A 24,689-nucleotide genomic window follows, 5' to 3' on the forward strand; every position below is an offset into this window, starting at 1 on the left:
TAATGATATTGGCGTATATACACGTGTCACTGGTAATATTGGCGTATATACACGTGTCACTGGTAATGATATTGGCATATATACACGTGGCACTCACTGGTAATGATATTGGCGTGTATACACGTGACACTGGTAATGATATTGGCGTGTATACACGTGTCACTGGTAATGATATTGGCGTATATACACGTGTCACTGGTAATGATATTGGCGTATATACACGTGGCACTGGTAACGATATTGGCGTGTATACACATGTCACTGGTAATGATATTGGCGTATATACACGTGGCACTGGTAATGATATTGCGTATATACACGTGGCACTGGTAATGATATTGGCGTATATACACGTGGCACTGGTAATGATATTGGCGTGTATACATCATGAGTCACTGGTAATGATATTGGCGTATATACACGTGTCACTGGTAATGATATTGGCGTGTATACACGTGTCACTGGTAATGATATTGGCGTGTAATGACGGTAATGTAGCCTGGTACAATAACCAGTGATGGAATGGTGAGAGTTTATGGTTACCTCTCTAGCTGGGATATATTACACGTGTATTACAGAAATATAGATAGTTGCAGGTATTTGAATGTGAAGGATAATGAGCTGTGATCAGAGCCTTGTGCAGGAAGGGAGACACTATTATATATATTTGTATTATCTGGTGCTGCTAATAATTGGGAACTGTAATATGTGATGGAGCCTGAGGTTATTTTAGTTGGCGGGATGTGGTGGGCCTATATTATGACTGGGCCCTGGTGTATGATTGCACCATGCAGCTTGTCAGGCTGGTCCTGGTCGGCCCTATGAGTCTGGGTGGAATGACCGTTACTGTATGGACACCGTAGAACCACTCATAGTCCTGTCCCAGCTCGGTGCTGTCTATTTCCTGGGACATCACCCAACACTTCACTCAGTTCTTTTATTTTGTGACATTTTATTGGAAGAGCAGAATTCTCCAGCAGGAATATATCACACATCACGTATCTCCATGGAAAACATGAGAGATCTGCGCCTCGGCCTCTCGCCAGCGCACGTTTTATTTATTCTGCCCTGATCCGAGGCTCTATCCTACCAGGAGTTATTTTATGTTGTCTCTGCCTAACTCTTAATCAGCTTCTCACAGTAGGTTGCTTATGAATATAGACATAAAAATGTTCTTTTCTCTGTGAGTTGCTTTGTGCCCACATCTACAATAAGGAATTGTCATTTGCGATCTTCCAGTTGTTATTTATTTCTCTTCTACATGAATGCTCCGGCTGATATAAAGAAACAGGAGGCCGGCGAGAAGCACCAGGGGTGCCCCAGCGGCAGCGAACAGGAACGACCATCCGTAATATACGCGGACGTGGGTGTCCGGGAAACACTTCTGGCTTCTTTCTAACAAAATATACTTCTCAAGGTCAGCGGCGAACTCCTTCCAGAGGGTGAAGAGGGCGATGAGAAGGGCGAGCAGCACCCCTGAAAGCAGATGAGAGTTTCCGTCACTGAATGGTTACGCAGTCATTAGCGTCTGAGGGGAAGGTCTGGGGGCCTGTGTGCAAAATCCTGACCCCCGGGGTCATCACCCACCACCACACCCATGTCTGGATGACTGTAGCATAATATAAAATCTATAACATACTTACCCCTCAGTCTGTTACTATAATTATGTCACCCACCACCACACCCATGTCTGGATGACTGTAGCGTAATATATAATCTATAACGTACTTACCACTCAGTCTGTTACTATCATTATGTCACCGGCCACCACATCCATGTCTGAATAAATGTAGCGTAATATATAATCTATAACGTACTTACCATTCAGTCTGTTACTATAATTATGTCACCCACCACCACACCCATGTCTGGATAACTGTAGCGTAATATATAATCTATAACGTACTTACCACTCAGTCTGTTACTATAATTATGTCACCCACCACCACACCCATGTCTGGATAACTGTAGCGTAATATATAATCTATAACATACTTACCATTCAGTCTGTTACTATCATTGTGTCACCCACCACCACACCCATGTCTGGATGACTGTAGCGTAATATATAATCTATAACGTACTTACCACTCAGTCTGTTACTATAATTATGTCACCCACCACCACACCCATGTCTGGATAACTGTAGCGTAATATATAATCTATAACATACTTACCATTCAGTCTGTTACTATCATTGTGTCACCCACCACCACATCCATGTCTGGATAACTGTAGCGTAATATATAATCTATAACATACTTACCACTCAGTCTGTTACTATAATTATGTCACCGGCCACCACACCAATGTCTGGATAACTGTAGCGTAATATATAATCTATAACATACTTACCATTCAGTCTGTTACTATAATTATGTCACCCACCACCACACCCATGTCTGGATAACTGTAGCGTAATATATAATCTATAACGTACTTACCACTCAGTCTGTTACTATAATTATGTCACCCACCACCACACCCATGTCTGGATAACTGTAGCGTAATATATAATCTATAACATACTTACCATTCAGTCTGTTACTATCATTGTGTCACCCACCACCACACCCATGTCTGGATGACTGTAGCGTAATATATAATCTATAACGTACTTACCACTCAGTCTGTTACTATAATTATGTCACCCACCACCACACCCATGTCTGGATAACTGTAGCGTAATATATAATCTATAACATACTTACCATTCAGTCTGTTACTATCATTGTGTCACCCACCACCACATCCATGTCTGGATAACTGTAGCGTAATATATAATCTATAACATACTTACCACTCAGTCTGTTACTATAATTATGTCACCGGCCACCACACCAATGTCTGGATAACTGTAGCGTAATATATAATCTATAACATACTTACCACTCAGTCTGTTACTATCATTGTGTCACCGGCCACCACATCCATGTCTGGATAACTGTAGCGTAATATATAATCTATAACATACTTACCACTCAGTCTGTTACTATCATTGTGTCACCCACCACCACATCCATGTCTGGATGACTGTAGCGTAATATATAATCTATAACATACTTACCACTCAGTCTGTTACTATCATTGTGTCACCCACCACCACACCCATGTCTGGATGACTGTAGCGTAATATATAATCTATAACATACTTACCATTCAGTCTGTTACTATCATTGTGTCACCCACCACCACACCCATGTCTGGATGACTGTAGCGTAATATATAATCTATAACATTCTTACCATTCAGTCTGTTACTATCATTGTGTCACCCACCACCACACCCATGTCTGGATGACTGTAGCGTAATATATAATCTATAACATACTTACCATTCAGTCTGTTACTATCATTGTGTCACCGGCCACCACACCCATGTCTGGATGACTGTAGCGTAATATATAATCTATAACATACTTACCATTCAGTCTGTTACTATCATTGTGTCACCCACCACCACACCCATGTCTGGATAACTGTAGCGTAATATATAATCTATAACATACTTACCATTCAGTCTGTTACTATCATTGTGTCACCCACCACCACACCAATGTCTGGATAAATGTAATTTAATTTAATATATAATGTTGAAGACAGGAGAATATCTCCGGTGCTGAGAAGGGAACTTTATAGATCAAAACCTCATCGTGACCCTTCCTCAGTCACGGCTGGACGTGGGTTTGAACCCGGGGTGGAGTCGGAAGGTGGTTGAGAGGACGCTGTCTGGTACTGGAACGCAGCCGGTCTCCGTGAGGTATGACTCATGAAGGAGACATGAAGTCGGGGTGACACGTAGGACGAGGTACAGCTGAGGGAACGCTCACTGAAACTCAAATCCGGATCTTGCTGATCAAGCGGGAGGTGCGGACCAGGAGACGGACTGTGATTTGGAACTGACGGGTACCAGGCGGAGTGGTGATGGGCAAGATACACTGGAACTGCGGTTCGTAAGGTATATGGGAGCACAGGGAACTAGCTCACAGCATACTCTGTGATAACGTTGCACTGGCAACCAAAGGGTCTCTTGCCAGCCCTTTAGTACCCTCAGGTAGTGCAGGATTGGCTGCTAGCTCTCTGAATCAGGCTGCCCTGATTGGCCAACCCAGGCACCTGACCCCAATCCAAGATGGCCGCGCCCAGTGAACTACAGCGCGGAAGCGCTGCCCAACTCACCCTCTCCCAGCTACCTCCAGACAGATGCGCTCAGCCTCCGGAGTCCCACAGCACCCAGCTCCACTCTCCACGGACCCACACCACCGCCGGACGACCCGCGCCAGAGCGCCCGGAGAGGTAAGGTGCGTTGTCCTGGCTGCCTCTCGGGCCCAACTGTGACATCCTCTATGCAAAGCCTGTCCCTGACTCTCCAAACTTGGGAGATGAGCTGTATAGGACCGTTAGAGGTAGTGTCAGCATATGAGCATACAGTATATGGTAGTGACATGTCACAGGATCAGTGGACGATATGGCCCATACTTGCCAACATTCTGGCTTCCCCTTATGGGAGGGGGGCAGTCAGGTCAGCACAGCGTGGAGGAAAGGGGGAGCACGTGGCCAGGGCCGGATTAAGCCTTCGCCGGATTAAGCCTTCGCACACACACACACACACATATACAGTAAGCTGTGGTGGCACTGTGGATATTGGGGCCTCATGGGGCTCCCCCATTTGCAGGACTAGTCTGGCACGTCCGTATATATGCTAGATTGAGAGGAGTGGAATACACGTCGGGGTTCCGCACATGCACAGATGTTGAGAAGAGCTGCAGGGTTCTAGTGCCCGGTGGTTACTGTGCGGTAACAGAGACAACGCAGAGCGCGCCTCTAACTGCACAGTGGAGCGGTGTGCTCCGGCTAGGGGGCCCCAGGAGAGGGGGCCTGGGGCATTGAAGCATAACTTTCCGGAGCTCATGTCTGACGTCTCAACTTTCGATGGCGTTGCCTATAGAAGACTACGAGCTTTTTATTTATTTTTTAAAAAAATCACTGGAAAGGAGTCCGATGACCGTGCATGCACACTTGGGGGCATATTCAATTGAGAGCAAAAATCCCGCACCTGCAAGGTTTTTCCTGCTGGTGTGGGATTTTTTAGAATTTGAGTGCAGGAGGTTTTCCTCACATCCCCATAGCAAGGGAAAATTGTTAACTTTATGAAAAATCAGCGGGACTTGCTCTGGGACCTCAGTGACTCTCCCCCCCCCCACCCCCAAGGACTAATTAAGCAATTGAAAGTTTCCAATTAGCTTAATTAGTCCTTAATTACTCACCTTTAGCAGCGCTGTCTTCTTCATCCAGCGTCGGGATCCGGTCTCCTGCAGCAGGGTAAGTAATGTGACTGTGGGTGAGTGAACCCCGGTGTGTGTACTCCCCTCCCTGTAATGGGCACAGGGAGAACTACATTTCCCAGCAGCCCTTCCATCTCCCACGAGCCCCCGGGACTCCCAGCAGCCCCCTCTCCAGTGACAAGATGGAGGGGAGGCCACTGGGAGCCGCGGAGACCCCCAGGCAGATAAGTGTATTTTTTATTTATATTTTCTTTTACGCGACACAAAGTTTTCAGAGCTGAAAACCCCACAACCACTTTTTTTTCTTGGATACCGTGCGCACATATCCGCGGTAATTCAAAATTTGACACAAGGTTTTTAACTCTCTCTAAACCTTGTGCCCAATTGGATATGCCCCTTGGACTCCCAGGTCCTGAACACAGAAGTAATTTCATCTATACCTGCATAGCGGCCATACAAAATGCTGGTACAGGATGCAGGCGAACAGGGGTGGGATGTATTGGAATGTACAGTAATTGTGATACTTGGTACATCCCGCCCTTAATCGGCTCCTCACACTTCACTGGGACCCGTTATTGTCATGTTGGGGCAATAGTGTCAATTTTCCATTAGCAATATTACCAGCGCAATGAGCGTAACCAGCTTAGCGACCCCTCACACTAACATGTTAGCATACCTCCCAACATTTGCCGGGAGGGAGTCGGGACCTGCGCGCGGCAAAAAGGGGGTGTGGCCTAATCTTAAAGGAGGCATGGACAGATGACACGCCCCCCATTTACATCACTAATGGGGCGTGCCCAGCATCTCCGAGATGCTGGGTAGCCCCCGGGCTTCCCCCCGTACTCTCAATAGATGCTACCTCTGCATACACGCTGCTCTGTATAGCAGCGTGTATGCTTCCCCCAACTTCCCCCCCACCGCGGGACACTGCAGCCCTCGGGCTGTACAGTCCCAGAAAAACGGGACTGTCCCGCTAAATGCGGGACAGTTGGGAGGTATGTGTTAGAGGAGCCAGTCTGTCAAGCACCTCAAAAATAAGGCATTCCTTTACCCTTAAGGGAGCTTAGAACGAGCACTGCAGCTTTAATGAAAGTCCATTTACACCTAGAGACCCCACACTCTCGCATTTTACTGTTCAGAGCACTACAGGCCCCTGGAAAATTGTGAGCCTGGCGGATTGGTGGGTGCAGGGACCCCGATCAGTGCCTGGCTTGGGTGGGATTCTGGCCCTGATTCAGAGCCAGACGCTCTGACAGTGTGCTCGCTATGAATCAGGGCCGTCCCTCTTACTTTTTGGAGAAGCCTCCTGGCCACTCGCATAGCTGTGGGTGACCACCCACAGCTATAGCGAGCGGCCAAAATGATGGTTGCGATGGTCAAGACCATCGGGCTTATGACGAGACCCTTGTGGTAGGGTCTCATCTGCGCAAGCCCTGGAGTGCCAAAAGCACTCCCACTGACATCACTAGTGATGTCAGTGGGGCCGGCCCCAGAAGGTAGGCGTTCCCATGGGAATGCCTCCGTCTGGGCAGCCACGCCCCCGGCATGCCCACCAAAGGGAGTGTGCTGTCAATCACCATCGACAGCACGCCCCCTTTGGTGCGAGACCCATAACGACGGCTTGGCCGCCGTTATTCGGGTCTCACGCATGCGCACGACAGAGCCGCCTCCGTCGTGCGCGTGCGCATGCGCACTTGGGCAACATCGACCTGCTTGTGAGCGCTCAGCGCTCGTGAGCGGGTCTGAATCAGGCCCTCTGTCTGCTGCTGATTTTGTCCTGATTTAGCTGGAGTGTTGGGAGTCGGGTAACTGATGTGTATAACAGGAGAGATGAGCGGATACAGCTGAACCCTTACATAGGATTGGAGAGAAGGGGACGGAGCAAGGAGAAGGGATTTACCACCTCTGGGAGAAAACTAAAAGCTGCTCCTTAGGGGTAAAGTGAGAGTTTTTAGAAGTGAGTTTTAAAAGTGATGTTTCCCATCAGATTCTGCTTAACATTTATCTAGCACCTTCTAGAAGATAATAGCTAGAATCTGATTGGTTGCTATGGGCAACATCTCTTTTAAAACTCACTTTTAAAAACTCTCTCACTTTAGTACATTTACCCCTAAGTATCTGTTTCCTGCCGCAAGTCACTAGTACCGCCCTGACATATACCGGTGTCGGATGCTGATGTTACTTCCAACATATGATTGGAAGCAAAAACAAATGATAATGTCCCTTTTATAAGTGCAATGCAAAATAATACAGAAAAATAAATAACAGAACCCCCCATAAATACTGCGGCGGTTTCTGGAAGTGATCGCCATAAATCAGCTTTGCTCTTGCAATGATCTTTCCCTTCAGACACAGGATTTGGCATTCACGGCACCAGTGTATCTAATTACCGGACTTGGCATCTTACCAGCAGTGATGAGGAATCCACCGCCTACTTTATAGAGCTGGGCGGCCGCGAAGGGGACAGCGCACACCAACAGGAGCCCCCCCACCAGACTGGCAGCGACAGCGAGGATGATGAATGCCGTCCAGAAGCCTCTGTACACTGGCAAATAAAACAAATATAATTGTGTTGTTTAACGACTGTAATCCCGTGGTTAGTGCTCAGCCCCTGCTTGTGTCCAATATACTGTGAGCTAAGAGACTTATTTCAGCAGCTGGGAGACGGCCGGTACTGCGAGAGAGCGAGAGAGAGCGAGAGCGAGATGCAGAATATTCTGACTATACAAAGATGTCCCCCAGCCCATCAGTACAGTATATTGTCCCCACCATGGACGGATCAGCCCATCAGTACTGTATATTGTGTCCCCGCCATGGACGGATCAGCCCATCAGTACAGTGTATTGTGTCTCCACCATGGACGGATCAGCCCATCAGTACAGTATATTGTGTCCCCACCATGGACGGATCAGCCCATCAGTACAGTATATTGTGTCCCCACCATGGAGGGATCAGCCCATCAGTACAGTATATTGTGTCCCCACCATGGACGGATCAGCCCATCAGTACTGTATATTGTGTCCCCGCCATGGACGGATCAGCCCATCAGTACATTGTATTGTGTCTCCACAATGGACGGATCAGCCCATCAGTACAGTATATTGTGTCCCCACCATGGAGGGATCAGCCCATCAGTACAGTATATTGTGTCCCCACCATGGAGGGATCAGCCCATCAGTACAGTGTATTGTGTCCCCGCCATGGACGGATCAGCCCATCAGTACAGTGAATTCTGTCTCCACCATGGACGGATCAGGCCATCAGTACTGTATATTGTGTCCCCACCATAGACGGATCAGCCAATCAGTACAGTGTATTGTGTCCCCACCATGGACGGATCAGCCCATCAGTACAGTGTATTGTGTCCCCACCATGGAGGGATCAGCCCATCAGTACAGTGTATTGTGTCCCCACCATGGAGGGATCAGCCCATCAGTACAGTGTATTGTGTCCCCGCCATGGACGGATCAGCCCATCAGTACAGTATATTGTGTCCCCACCATGGACGGATCAGCCCATCAGTACAGTGTATTGTGTCCCCGCCATGGACGGATCAGCCCATCAGTACAGTGTATTGTGTCCCCACCATGGACGGATCAGCCCATCAGTACAGTGTATTGTGTCCCCGCCATGGACGGATCAGCCCATCAGTACAGTATATTGTGTCCCCACCATGGACGGATCAGTACAGTGTATTGTGTCCCCACCATGGAGGGAACAGCCCATCAGTACAGTGTATTGTGTCCCCACCAAGGACGGATCAGCCCATCTGTACAGTGTATTGTGTCCCCATCAAGGATGGATCAGCCCATCAGTACAGTATATTGTCCCCACCATGGACGGATCAGCCCATCAGTACAGTGTATTGTGTCCCCGCCATGGACGGATCAGCCCATCAGTACAGTGTATTGTGTCCCCACCATGGATGGATCAGCCCATCAGTACAGTGTATCGTGTCCCCACCATGGACGAATCAGCCCATCAGTACAGTGTATTGTGTCCCCACCATGGACAGATCAGCCCATCAGTACAGTGTATTGTGTCAACACCATGGACGGATCAGCCCATCAGTACAGTGTATTATGTCCCCACCATGGACGGATCAGCCCATCAGTACAGAGTATTGTGTCCCCGCCATGGACAGATCAGCCCATCAGTACAGGGTATTGTGTCCCCACCATGGACGGATCAGCCCATCAGTACAGTGTATTATGTCCCCACCACGGACGGATCAGCCCATCAGTCTCTCAGAGAATAGAATGCATGATGCGGTTTTATGTATAGATGAGAGGTCTCTTCCCTGGGATAGAGCTATTCAGCAAGACGTAAGGTTTTAAACAGAAGCAAATCATTATTTTATTCATAAAACTGACCAGCATTTGTGGGATGCGGTTTTGGTCTGAAATACCGGCAGTCGGGATGCCTGCTGTCAAAATGCCGACAGCGGCAAGCTGATGCTCTGTATCCCTCGGTACACCCTCTACCCTTGCAGCTAACAGCTAAGACGCCCTGGCAGTCCCAGAATGTGATATATATTCCGCGGCTTTGATGCGGAGGCAGCTGTCGGGATTTCGAAGCCTAGCCTTCGTCCCGGGTCGGGCTTCCGATGGCCGGCATCCTGTCCACCGGCATACTGACTTCATTCCATGGGCTACATGCAAACAGCCAATAGTTGCCCCACATGAAAAATATTAAAGTATTTGCCCCCCTTGCAGTGCAACATGGTTTGTACAGGGGCCAAGTTACTGCTTTTTATTTTGCTTTGCTCAGGATCAGCCTCATTGCTCTCAGGGATGGAATGGGTATGTCAGGATTCCCGTCAGCGGCAGCCTGACAAGAGCAGAGTTAGAAGCAGCGGAAGCCCGACAGCGCTGGAAATTCCGATCGTGGATAGGTAAGTATCTGCTAACCTAAACCCCCTAACCCTAACCCTCCTTAGGGGTGCCTAACCCTAACTTCCCCCCCAAGTGCCTAACCCTAATCCACCCTCTAAGTGCCTAACCCTAACCACCCCCTTCCCCGCTGCCTAAACCTAAGTCCTCCGGGGGGGTGCCTAACCCTAAGTCCCCCCCCGGGGGTGCCTAACCATAACCCTCCCTCCCCCTAGCCTAACCCTAACCCTCGCGGGGGGGTGCCTAACCCTAAGTCCCCCCCGGGAGCCCTAACCCTCCCCCCCCGCGGCTGTCCGCTCGCGGCGCCCGGCATCACTACGATCGGGATGCCGGGCGCCGGTCTCCCGGCATCGGGGAAATTTCACCCTTGCCGGGATATGACAGTCGGGAAGCCGGCTGCCGGTATTTAGGCAGTCGGCTTCCCGATTGCTTCCCCTCAGGGATTAGATGTTTGTATATAGCAAAATCATAACACGGCGACAACAATTTACATTAGTATCCTCTCTGGACAATGGGTTGCCAGATAAAAGATGCCCCCAGTTATGTTTCCCCTCACTGATAAGATGAGCGTCGTGTGAGATGTGTCCAGGATCACTCGGTTCTGTATGAGTGACTTTGGACTAATAAATACAATGTATACCAGCACGTAATCCCAATGTTTATAGACTTTTTTTCTTAACACCTATCGCATTACAAAACAGTGGAATAATTACCTGCCAGTCCTGCAGAATAATACATTTAATAGGCTCATTAGGAAATGAGCCGGTGATGAAAATCTAGTTATTCACAATAAGTAATTGAAGGGGTCAGACGGTGTCGGTAACACGACTAATAAGGGTCAGCGGGGAGCAGTGGCAGAGAGACACCGGGGGAATTCAAAGCTTCTCTAACATGAAAGCGGAGGGACAGAATACTAAGTATCGGGTCAAGGTGAAATATAAAACAGATTAAATCTAGGTTGATGAAGAATTACAATGTGGCGCAATCTTTACCATTAATGTATTAAAGAGACAGTCACCTCTGCCTGCACGGCTAAGGGTTCCCCTCCCTGGAGAGCCTTTTATAAACCCACCATGAAAATTTGCTGCACCAACCAATCAACGCTTTGTTGCTACCAGGACAAAGTTCTCCAGGGTGTCAGTCATGGTACTAGGTGCATCTACATGCGCAGAAGGACAGGTGCTGGGAGGGATCTGATTGGATCCCTTCCATGGGGGACATCGTGAATTAAAGCCCATAGTCTGAAGATGGCATTGCCCCCGCATCAAAGCCCCGGAATATATATCGCATTCTGGGACTTAGTGTATATGAGAAATGTAGGCAGACCCCCATAAACAGAATTGTTGGGGGTTTGACCGCATTTCTAGCTTTGCTGCATCCCGCCCAGAATGAGAAGTAAGGAAAATAGAAATACACAGCGTGCCGCTGCCTTGTGTGTGTGCAGGGGGCATTGGACATTACACATGGGGCCAAATTTAATAGGGTGAGAGGTTAGAGAATGAGAGAGTCAGAGAACATGGAAACTCGCCCAATGTAATAGAGTCAGAGAACATGGAAACTCCCCCAATGTAATAGAGTCAGAGAACTTGGAAACTCGCCCAATGTAATAGAGTCAGAGAACATGGAAACTCGCCCAATGTAATAGAGACAGAGAACATGGAAACTCGACAAATGTAATAGAGTCTCAGAACATGGAAACTCGGCAAATGTAATAGAGTCAGAGAACATGGAAACTCACCCAATGTAAAGTCAGAGAACATGGAAACTCGGCCAATGTAATAGAGTCAGAGAACATGGGAACTCGCCCAATGTAATAGAGTCAGACAACATGGAAACTCAGCCAATGTAATAGAGTCAGACAACATGGAAACTCAGCCAATGTAATAGAGTCAGAGAACATGGAAACTCGCCCAATGTAATAGAGACAGACAACATGGAAACTCAGCCAATGTAATAGAGTCAGAGAACATGGAAACTCGGCCAATGTAATAGAGTAAGAGAACATGGAAACTCACCCAATGTAATAGAGACAGAGAACATGGAAACTCGCCCAATGTAATAGAGTCAGAGAACATGGAAACTCTCCCAATGTAAGAGAGTCAGAGAACATGGAAACTCGCCTGTTTTCAGACTCAAAAAACTCTCACGATTTAAACTCTCATCCAGATGTTTCCCATTCTGAAGCTACAACTTGACCAATGTGAGAGGTTACTGCTAAACTCACATTTTCTACACTCTCACCTTATTACGTTTCATTACCTCGCAACTGTTGTGTTCCAGAGATAGGGACACTTTGCGCCCGGAAGGGGGGAGGGGCTTCACTGAAAGGGGGTGGAGCCTATTGGAAACTTGCCATAGCCTTGCGGAAACCCCCCGTTCATGTCATTATAGGGGGCGTGTCCAGCACTCTCCGAGATGCTGGGCAGCCCCAGTCTCTCCCTACACAGGTGAACAGATGCCGTGCGCATGCGTACGGCATCTGCTCACCTTCTTCACACCCTTCTGCGCTCTCCCCAACTTCCCCCCCACCATGGGACACTGCGGCCCGTGCGTGGGACAGTGGGACAGTCCCAGAAAAATGGGACTGTCCTTGCTGAATGTGGGACAGTTGGGAGGTATGAGTCTGTCCCATCATGTCTATAAGCGTCAGTGTATTCTGGCCCTAACACCTCCACAGCAGCCGCTCTTACAAGCACTGTTCCTGTAAGTAAAATCTGTTGGGACCTATTCCCGATTGTCCGCACTCACACTGGGGCCTATACAGCGGGATCCGGTCTGACAATCTCACCGTGTGGGTTACAGAAAATATCCTTCTGTCTGAATAAAACCTAATGAGTGATTTTCGCCATCAGCCTTGCGAGAGAATCTAACTGGCCAGTGAATGCTTTGTGGCTGATGAAGACGAGTAGCACGCCGGTGTGTGTATCTTATGTAACAGTTTGTTAATAAACACGCATGTGCATTATAGCCCCGCATGCATTTTATATGTAGCAATCCTTACTTTTGTGTGCACTTTTCATTCCCATGTTGCTAACATCTCTGCATCAGCCCCACAGCGTGTGTTACTGATCACTACATGTGACCCGCGTGTTACTGATCACTACATGTGACCCGCGTGTTACTAATCACTACACGTGACCCGCGTGTCACTAATCACTACACGTGACCCGCGTGTCACTAATCACTACACATGACCCGCGTGTCACTAATCACTACACGTGACCCGCGTGTTACTAATCACTACACGTGACCCATGTATTACTGATCACTACACGTGACCCGCGTGTCACTAATCACTACACGTGACCCGCGTGTCACTAATCATTACACGTGACCCGCGTGTCACTAATCACTACACGTGACCCGCGTGTCACTAATCACTACACGTGACCCGCGTGTCACTAATCACTACACGTGACCCATGTATTACTGATCACTACACGTGACCCATGTATTACTGATCACTACACGTGACCCATGTATTACTGATCACTACACGTGACCCGCATGTCACTAATCACTACACGTGACCCGCGTGTCACTAATCACTACACGTGACCCGCGTGTTACTAATCACTACACGTGACCCGCGTGTTACTAATCACTACACGTGACCCATGTATTACTGATCACTACACGTGACCCATGTATTACTGATCACTACACGTGACCCATGTATTACTGATCACTACACGTGACCCATGTATTACTGATCACTACACATGACCCATGTATTACTGATCACTACACGTGACCCATGTATTACTGATCACTACACGTGACCCGCGTGTCACTAATCACTACACGTGACCCACGTGTCACTAATCACTACACGTGACCCGCGTGTCACTAATCACTACACGTGAACCGTGTGTTACTAATCACTACACGTGACCCGTGTGTTACTAATCGCTACACGTGACCCGCGTGTTACTAATCACTACACGTGACCCGCGTGTTACTAATCACTACACGTGACCCATGTATTACTGATCACTACACGTGACCCATGTATTACTGATCACTACACGTGACCCATGTATTACTGATCACTACACGTGACCCATGTATTACTGATCACTACATGTGACCCGTATGTTACTGTTGCCTACATGTGACCCGTATGTTACTGATCACTACATGTAACCCGTGTATTACTGATCACTACAAGTGACCCGTGTGTTACTGATCCCTACATGTGACCCAAGTGATCAGATCACGCAGGATGATCACCAAATGACCGAATCTCCACCTGTGTCTTCATGGTGGCAATAGATTTTGGCATTTGGCAGTAAGGCTGGTGACCACATTGCACTATGGGTGACCCCAGTATTTGTACTATTTTAATGTGTTCTATCTTTCTAAACCCAACCAGAAATAGAATAAGCGCGTCACCTACCTGCTGTGGGGTCATAAGACGGATGGGGAACCGCCCATGTGGAAATTGGCATGGGGAACAGATACCCCTGGATGCAGTGTTTGGGGTGAGCTTGACTGGCTGAAATGAGAAGATTTATAAAGCAGAATATTATTTGAGGCCGATGCTGGATAGAGAGATACAGGTGCTCTCATTGTATTACACACACAACAAGCTTCTATAATGGGGAAACTGGAGTAAACACACCAGCCCCCCCCCCCAAATCACCCTAGTAACCAGTACCCCAAAAGATTTCCCCCCCCCCACAGTAACCAGACCTCCTCCAAGTAACCAGCTCCATTATTAACCAGTTACCTCCAGTAGCTGCCCCTAGCAAGCATTTACCACTGACCCCCCAGTATCTATCTCACCTCAATAACCAGTTCCCTCCACTAACCAACTCCCTTTATTAATCAGCTCCCTCCCGTAACCAGCTGCCCCTTGTAACCAGTCCTCCTGAGTAACCAGCTCCTCCCAGTAATCAGCTCCCTCCCGTAACCAGCTAAACCCAGTAACCAGCTGACCGAAGTATCCAACTCCCTCCTTTAACTAGTTACCCTTAGTGTCCAGCTCGTTCCAATAGCTAGATACCTTAGTGACTATTTCCTCCCAGTAACCAGTTCCGTCCAGAGGCTCGCTGCCCCCAATAAGCATTTACCAACCTCTCCCCAGTATCTAACTCACCTCAATAACCAGTTCCCTTCAGTAACCAGTTCTCTCCAGTAACCAGCATCCTCCCAGTAACTAACCCACTCTCCCCCAGTAACCAACTTCCCACAGTAACCAGTACCCTCCAGTGATTAGTTTCCCCAATAACCAGCATCATACAGAGTCATACATCATTATACCGTGTCATACAGCATCATATCGCATCATACAACATTCTACAGTGTCATACAACGTCACATAGCGTCATACAGCATCATACAACATTATACAGTGTCATGCATACATCGTCATATATCATTATACCGTGTCATAGAGAGTTATACATCATTATATAGGGGTCTATTTACTAAGCAGTGTTAGGAGACAGAGTGAAAAGTGATAAGGTGCCAGCCAATCAGCTCCCAACTGTCATCTCACAGGCTGTGTTTGAAAAATGACAGTTGGGAGCTGATTGGCTGACACCCATAGTGTCATACCACATCATACATCACTATATAGTGTCATACCACGTCATACAGAGTCATACATCACTATATAGTGTCATACCACGTCATGCAGAGTCATACATCACTATATAGTGTCATACCACGTCATACAGAGTCATACATCACTATATAGTGTCATACCACGTCATACAGAGTCATACATCATTATATAGTGTCATACCACATCATACAGAGTCATACATCACTATATAGTGTCATACCACGTCATGCAGAGTCATACATCACTATATAGTGTCATACCACGTCATACAGAGTCATACATCACTATATAGTGTCATACCACGTCATACAGAGTCATACATCACTATATAGTGTCATACCACATCATACAGAGTCATACATCATTATATAGTGTCATACCACATCATACAGAGTCATACATCATTATATAGTGTCATACCACGTCATACAGAGTCATACATCACTATATAGTGTCATACCACATCATACAGAGTCATACATCATTATATAGTGTCATACCACGTCATACAGAGTCATACATCACTATATAGTGTCATACCACGTCATACAGAGTCATACATCACTATATAGTGTCATACCACATCATACAGAGTCATACATCACTATATAGTGTCATACCACGTCATACAGAGTCATACATCATTATATAGTGTCATACCACGTCATACAGAGTCATACATCATTATATAGTGTCATACCACATCATACAGAGTCATACATCATTATATAGTGTCATACCACGTCATATAGAGTCATACATCATTATATAGTGTAATACCACGTCATACAGAGTCATACATCATTATATAGTGTCATACCACATCATACAGAGTCATACATCACTATATAGTGTCATACCACATCATACAGAGTCATACATCACTATATAGTGTCATACCACGTCATACAGAGTCATACATCACTATGTGTCATACCACGTCATACAGAGTCATACATCACTATATAGTGTCATACCACATCATACAGAGTCATACATCACTATATAGTGTCATACCACGTCATACAGAGTCATACATCACTATATAGTGTCATACCACGTCATACAGAGTCATACATCACTATATAGTGTCATACCACATCATACAGAGTCATACATCACTATATAGTGTCATACCACATCATACAGAGTCATACATCACTATATAGTGTCATACCACGTCATACAGGTTCATACACACGAATCTTCCTCACCGCAGAGATTGTCTGAGTTCTGGGGGTTTGTTTGGATGCTCCAGACTGTAAATCACTTTGTTTCTAAGCACATAGGAGCCTATAGGTGCCGTGTGATGTGCATGTTAGTATGATGAGGCCAGTTATTCCCCAGTGTGTAACTACCCTTATATAATAAATGTAGGGCTCCCAGGTCTCACTCTCTCTCTTCCCGGAGAGGTCTCTTTTTATCCAACTGAAACTTTAGCTGACAAAGATTATTTCACTACAATTCAGACTTGGTGCCTGGAAATGTGCATAGACTGTATATTGTGCCCACTTCACCGGAACGTCGCACATCTCAGACATTCCCCGTACTGCTGCAAAACTTAATTAGCACCAACTGTTGCCATAATTCTACTCACCTTTACATAGCAATCGGTGGGGCCTCAACGGCTGACTACAAAGCAAGACATCTGTTTCCTAGTAGGCCTATGTGAGTATATGTGTTGTACTTTACTTACTGAACCAGAAGTTCCAGATGGTCTCCTGAAATTCTTCCCCATTGAACCAGCATCTCCAGAAAAACCCCTCGTGGTGGAAATAGAGAGGAGCCGCAGCGGAATCCGTCCCGTTCTCCTGAAAGAAAATAAAAGTTTCTTTGTCAGTGACTCCTGAATATAATATGTCAGGCATCTAACTCCCGCATTATAATCACCACTCATGGAGTGCATTCAAGGTCGGACTGGTCCACAGGGTTACGGGGGAAATCCCTCTTGGGCCCCACCCTGTCCTCTAGGGGTCTGTCCCAGATTGTACATATGTTACATTATGCTGCCTAGGATTATGGGGTATTCACTACAATTCATTGTACTTATTAATCTGGTACATTCCATTCCATACACAAGCACGGCCCCCTACCACTGCATTACCCCTGTGTGCCCCCATCCCATCATGCACAAGCCTGGGCCCCTACTACACTTCATTACCCCTGTGGGCTTCCCATTCCATCATGCACAAGCACGGCCCCCTACCACTGCATTACCCATGTGGGCCTCCATTCCATCATGCACAAGCATGGCCCCCTACCACTGCATTACCCCTGTGGGCCCCCCATTCCATCATGCACAAGCATGGCCCCCTACCACTACATTACCCCTGTGGGCCCCCCTTTCCATCATGCACAAGCATGGGCCCCCTACACTGCATTACCCCTGTGGGCCCCCCATTCCATCATGCACAAGCATGGGCCCCCTACACTGCATTACCCCTGTGGGCCCCCCATTCCATCATGCACAAGCATGGGCCCCTACTCTGCATTACCCCTGTGGGCCCCCCATTCCATCATGCACAAGCATGGGCCCCCTACACTGCATTACCCCTGTGGGCCCCCCTTTCCATCATGCACAAGCATGGGCCCCTACACTGCATTACCCCTGTGGGCCCCCCTTTCCATCATGCACAACTATGGGCCCCTACCACTGCATTACCCCTGTGGGCCCTCCATTCCATCATGCACATGCATGGGCCCCTACCACTGCATTACCCCTGTGGCCCCTCCACCGTCTTATCTTCACATTTTGCATAATTCAGCCAAAGGTGAAACACAACCTCTGATAAAAGCATGGAAATGTAGACGTGGATACTCCTTTCTTACATCACGCTAATGCGGATTATAATCCTGCACATATACTGTAGGACTGGTTTCCGCCTACATCAGCACTCACAGCTGATGGCTTCTAACTATGCGGCTGAAGCAAAGCTGTGCGCTAGTTGCTGGTGATCACTCGCAATGCGTGCGGCGAAATCACTGGTGCAAAAGATCCGCCTGCAAGCAGGTATTATTATGCGTCCACCTAATTCTGCATAGCACGCAACATGCCCACAAAACTCTGTCGCTAAACTTATCCTAGGTGGAAACGCCCTGTAACGCAGTAACAACGCTCCAGCCGGAATTGCAGTTGCTTACGGTTCTGCTTACACTTGGCTCTGCTGCGTGCACAGCGCCAAAAGTACATGATACTTCTGCAAAACTCATCTACGCAACAGCGCCAATGTTTTACTGCTGACGCTATTCATCTGCTGGAGATTAATGACAATATGTACTACTGAGTGGCCTTTTCATTGTGGTCACACAGTTGCAGTTATATTCCTTATTGTTATTACATATTTATTATTTGATTTAGTATAATAAACGCTAAAAATATTACAGTACATCCTGGATAAAGTTCTAATTGTGAGGGGAGATGCTTCCTACACCCAGTGACCTTCCTGTAAGTAAGCCTGTGGGAGGACACAGCAGTCAGCTGACTGACTGATAACAGAGAACACTAGCTTGTGGGGTAAGTGAGGGGAGATGCTTCCTACACCCAGTAACCTTCCTGTAAGTAACCCTGTGGGAGGACACAGCAGTCAGCTGACTGACTGATAACAGAGAACACTAGCTTGTGGGCTAAGTGAGGGGAGATGCTTCCTACACCCAGTAACCTTCCTGTAAGTAACCCTGTGGGAGGACACAGCAGTCAGCTGACTGACTGATAACAGAGAACACTAGCTTGTGGGGTAAGTGAGGGGGGAGATGCTTCCTACACCCAGTAACCTTCCTGTAAGTAACCCTGTGGGAGGACACAGCAGTCAGCTGACTGACTGATAACAGAGAACACTAGCTTGTGGGCTAAGTGAGGGGGGAGATGCTTCCTACACCCAGTAACCTTCCTGTAAGTAACCCTGTGGGAGGACACAGCAGTCAGCTGACTGACTGATAACAGAGAACACTAGCTTGTGGGGTAAGTGAGGGGAGATGCTTCCTACACCCAGTAACCTTCCTGTAAGTAGCCCTGTGGGAGGACACAGCAGTCAGCTGACTGACTGATAACAGAGAACACTAGCTTGTGGGCTAAGTGAGGGGGGAGATGCTTCCTACACCCAGTAACCTTCCTGTAAGTAACCCTGTGGGAGGACACATCAGTCAGCTGACTGACTGATAACAGAGGACACTAGCTTGTGGGGTAAGTGAGGGGAGATGCTTCCTACACCCAGTAACCTTCCTGTAAGTAGCCCTGTGGGAGGACACAGCAGTCAGCTGACTGACTGATAACAGAGAACACTAGCTTGTGGGCTAAGTGAGGGAAATAAAGTAACTTTTAATCAAAACTGCGGCAGAACCGTACTGTCAGGTACTGTGGGTTATAACATTTCTGAATTCAACATAGAATTGGGACAGTTACCGATTTGCTCGTTGTCCCGTTTGCTTACTGAAATATCAGGTTTCCCCCATGTTGTATTTGCATATTACCCCATGGCTGGAACCTAACGGCCGGTACCAGTCATTCTGTTCCCCCCCATCGTACAGCCAAAGTCTGAGATTATCTCCCTCTTTGGGGCATATTTACTAACAGCATTTAGGGGCCTATTCATCATAACTAAAAATTATCTGGAGGTAATTAGGTTTAGAGCTGGCATGGAGTTCTACCTAATTACCGGGGGATCTATCATTCCTCCTCCCTATAAACTATCTATTCCAAAAAGCTGTCATTTTTGCGATGACAACTTCTTGGGAAATAGAAACTTTTCCCTGCCTACACTAACTTACCGCAGCTGTAATCCGTGCTGCGCATGCGCCGTTACATCCGTGAAACCAGCACATGCGCAGCACTGCCTACACCTGCGGTAATTCTGTCACAGCATCTAGAACAGTGGTCGCCAACCCGTAGCTCGCGGTCATAAATTCTGTAGCTCAGAATCAACTATGAAGAAGTGATGAGGAAGTGTCCTCTTATGCGCGCTCCCTTGTGGCGTCGACGACGTGGGTGGAGCCATGGGGAAGCATGTCAGGTGATTGCCGTAGCTGCTACGGCAATCACCTGACACACTTCTCTGTAGCTCCACCCATAGCATTGACATCACGGCGTAGCGGCAAAATACATGACTGACGCCGCACGTGACTCCCTCCCAGCACTGTTTGGATTTAACTCACTTGGTAAGGCATTTCTCCAGTATAAGAGCTGCAGTATGACACAGTAAGTTACTAGACCACTAAACGTGGAGACACTGCAGACTTAGGGCCCAATTTATAAACAAATGAAAATACCAGCGGCAGTTTTCATTTACCATCACTGTGATACAAACGAAAATGCCACTAGTATTTATTAATACTTACCCCTCCGGCAAGGTCCCGCGAAGTCCTCGTCCTTGGCGTCGTCCCGCGCTGGAGGTCCTAAAGCTGCCAGCAATGGGGCACCAGTGTTAAGCGCATGTGCGACGGTCCGTCTGCGCGTGTGCATGACACGGGGACCCGGCAGTGCCTGGAAGGCTTCGCTGAAGCGGAAAGGCAGCGCCGGGTCTCAATTGCCGGCAACTAAAAGATGGTGAGAGCGATGCTGTGAAAACAGCGGTAATCTAAGATTACCGCTGTTTATTAATCACAGAAAGGTGGCGTAACTAATTTAGCGAGTGCTAAAGGGGTTATGTTTTGTCAGTAAATGGAGGACCTCATTCAGAGCCGGTCGCACAGAGCGTGCGGTCGGTCTGAATGAGGGGAGGACCTCTTGAATTTTCAAGACGTCCTCCTTTGCGGTGGTAAGGCTGTGGGTTAACACCCACAACCTTACGACCGCCTAAGGCGATGGTCAAGACCATCGGGGCATACGACCAGACCCTAGGGTAGGGTCTCCCTTGTCGTAAGCCCCGGAGAGCTTTCGGCTCTGTCTGAGCCGGAAGCTCTCCACTGACATCACTAGTGATGTCAGTGGGGCCGCCCCCAAACGGTAGGCGTTCCCGTGGGAACGCCCCCGTTTGGGCTGCCACCCCCCCGGCCCGCCTTCCAAACGGGGCTAGCTGTCAATCAACATCGACAGCTTGCCCCCTTTGGATCGAGACCCGCTACGATCGGCGCTGTCGGTCGTAGCGGGTCTCACGCATGTGCACGCCGGCGCCATCGTGCGCATGCTCTGTGGGGGGCCATCGACCCGGTTCGAGCGCATCGGCGCTAACGACCGGGTCTGAATGACCCCCGGAGTCCTTAGTAAATCTTCAGGATGATTCATTTATCTCGAGTAGCTCACACTCCAATTAAGGTTGGTGACCACTGACCTAGAATCAAGCGTCTCCATCAACTGCCGCTTGCATGACCAGACGACCGCGCATGCGCAGTAAGAATTGCCAGGTCTGAACCGCGAAGTAAAGTGGATGCATATGGTTCCCTGTATGGTTCTTTTTTTGATACGTTGCCCCAAGAATTCATTTTCATTGAGGTGATAGAAATGATCAGGGCTAGATTGCAGTTGTACATAAATAAGCCCCTTTGTGCCTCTCATGGAAAACCGTCCTCATTACCTCCTCTGAGCTGAAGCTGCTCACACCGTGGATCAGTATAGAAGGAATACTCACTAAAGGGGAGATGTATCAAGGGTTGGAGAGAGATCAGATGGAGAAGTTGCATCAAAGCAGCCTACCAGCTTATAATTATCACTTCATAAACTGTGCTAGATAAAAGACAGGAGCTGATTGGGTGATGTTTCCGCCTTATCTCTCTCCAAGGCTCGATACATCTCCCCCTGAAAGTTTTAGTAAATTTTGTCCATATGGGTAAAAAAATATATTTTCTAAGACAAAACAAGAATCAAATTTAAAACGTGAACTTAAACCAGGGTCACAATGTTGTGAGTGATATACAGGTCAGTGCAGGCTACAATACTAACACTACAATTCATTGTATTATTCTGTCTTCCTGGAAAACGCTGCGTCACTCAGCTGGATATTGCTGCGTTTCTGCGCTGATATCTCTGCCTATCCTATGAGAGTATGGGTCTGATTCATTAAGGATCGCCGTTGCGATCGCAGTTCCGTAATCACATGCAAATATGCTAATGAATGCTATGGCAATGTCGTCGCACTGCCAGCATAGAGACGCCCACTACCACTATCTCACATCCATAATACCTTGCAAACCTCCATATACATCGATAACATCGAGTACCATCGGCCCCTCACGCAGAATTACAGCAGCCCGGACATTACTTCGAAATTGCTGTCCTCGTTGCGCACAGTATGCGATCCCCATGGCTAATTTATGCACGCCCAAGCAATGGCGTTCAAACGGACTGACACGCCTACGTTTCTCCGACCACTCCCCCGTCACCACTCCCAAACACTCACTGCCTGTCAATCACTCTGCAATGGCTCTGCGTGATCGCAGCATTACGATGTATACGCATGCACGGTACGCAACAATTGTTCATCTGCGTATGCTTTAGCAATAGCGATCCTTACTGAAATCAGGCCCTACGCCCGCTCTGTGTCACCGCGTTACCTCAGGAGGGGGGGAGAGGCCGTCAATAGCCCCGCAGTTCTCCGTTGCCAGTAGCCAGTAGTCCGTGCCGAATGCCACCAGGAATAAGAGGACCCCAATCCCTCCAATGAGACCAGCGAGCAGGGCAGCTACTCCAACTCTCATTGTGACAGAATGTTCTGCTACTGGAAGGAGAGACACAAGAGCCCAGGGGTACAGGGCGAGGGCTGTGGGAGAGAGAGGCGGCTGCTATTTTGGGATGTAGCTGTTTCTCTTGATGACTGGTGTGGGTTTCGCAGAGGAGTGGTAAAAGAGCTATTATAAGCAGACGACCTTATCCCACTGAACAGTTGTGGTATGGAACAACCTCACAGCTCATTCCAGGAATGCCGGGGAGCACATGACCAATATTTTGGTTTGTGGGGAGGATTATTGCGCCTCTTGGTTTATTGTGAACAAACATTAAAGGATTTATAACTCTCTGTCGTCTTGAGAGACTGGTGAATAAACCTTTTATGTCATCGGATCTGTATCTGAGCTCTGGGCTTGTGTTGTATTCTGCACTTATAGATAAATTACTTAATGCACATAAAGGGCCGTATTCAATTAGAAGCGAAAAGCCGTTTTCCGTGAAAAAGTATTGCCGATCGGGGCTTTTCACGTGGCCGAAACTTATCTCCAAATTCAGTTCCAGACGGTTTTCACCTGCACAGAGAGTTAGTGCAATGTAATCAGTGACAAAGATTCACCGAAGAATAGCAGAAGAAAAGAAGAGCAACATTTTTATTTTAGGGTACAAACATGGGAAAACTACTCAGAACCCTTGGGACAGTCCCCCAAATGACAACTGTGTCAAAAAATCCCTGGAAAAAACATAAGAACACTCCAAAAAAGTTCTTTCATTTTGGGGGTGAGAAAGGTACATAGACTTCTTGGGGTGCTGTAAGGAGGGGTCAGGTGTTTTTGGGAACGCAGGTGCATGGATGAGGGTGGTTTTTCCCGTTTTTTAAAAGTTCACTTTGGAGACGTAAAAACATGCTTGCACCCATTTTCAAGTACCCCAAATTTGTCAGGACTACTTATTTTCACAGAAAAATACAGCTTAATGCCATTCTTCACCACTTGTGCAAAGACACTAATAACAAGCTATTTACACAACTTAAGTACCCAAAAGAGCTTTATTAGGGCTATTCGGGAACATCTGCATTGTTCCCCAATGTTAGTGCATCTTTTTTGGGGGGCTCAGGCTGATTTCCCCAATTCTGACAGCACTTTCCACCTGTTCTGAATTCGGCGCTTGATGTTTTCATGTGGTTTGTAATTGAATTTGGCGAATAGTGGGGATGCACGCGATAAGTTTCCGCATACAAAACACGTGATGTCAGCGAAAAGTCGGGCAGGTGAAAACTCATTGAATACCGCTCTAATGGCCTGATTCAGAGCCGCTCGCTCACGCTGTGGATTTGCAAGTGGCCCGATG

The 24,689-nt window shown here is 47.6% G+C and overlaps 1 protein-coding gene across 2 annotated transcripts; it reads right to left on the reverse strand.

The window, feature by feature from the left end:
* Window positions 1-932: 932 nt before the first annotated feature.
* LOC148442691 (transmembrane protein 182-like) lies at window positions 933-23,464 on the reverse strand. Of its 2 annotated transcripts, none has more exons than XM_088463611.1 (5): window positions 23,231-23,464; window positions 17,445-17,556; window positions 14,576-14,674; window positions 7,692-7,829; window positions 933-1,476 (listed from the first exon to the last, which is right to left on the reverse strand). In XM_088463611.1, the coding sequence occupies exons 1-5, from the start codon at window positions 23,372-23,374 to the stop codon at window positions 1,247-1,249; spliced, it is 723 nt and encodes a 240-aa protein (XP_088319737.1). In that variant the 5' UTR covers window positions 23,375-23,464; the 3' UTR covers window positions 933-1,246. The 2 variants fall into 2 exon arrangements, with proteins under 2 accessions (XP_088319737.1, XP_088319736.1); XM_088463610.1 differs by having other exon boundaries at window positions 17,445-17,559.
* Window positions 23,465-24,689: the final 1,225 nt, after the last annotated feature.

Source organism: Taudactylus pleione, unplaced genomic scaffold, assembly GCF_031769625.1.
Source record: "Taudactylus pleione unplaced genomic scaffold, aTauple2 ptg001418l, whole genome shotgun sequence".
NCBI lineage: Eukaryota > Metazoa > Chordata > Amphibia > Anura > Myobatrachidae > Taudactylus > Taudactylus pleione.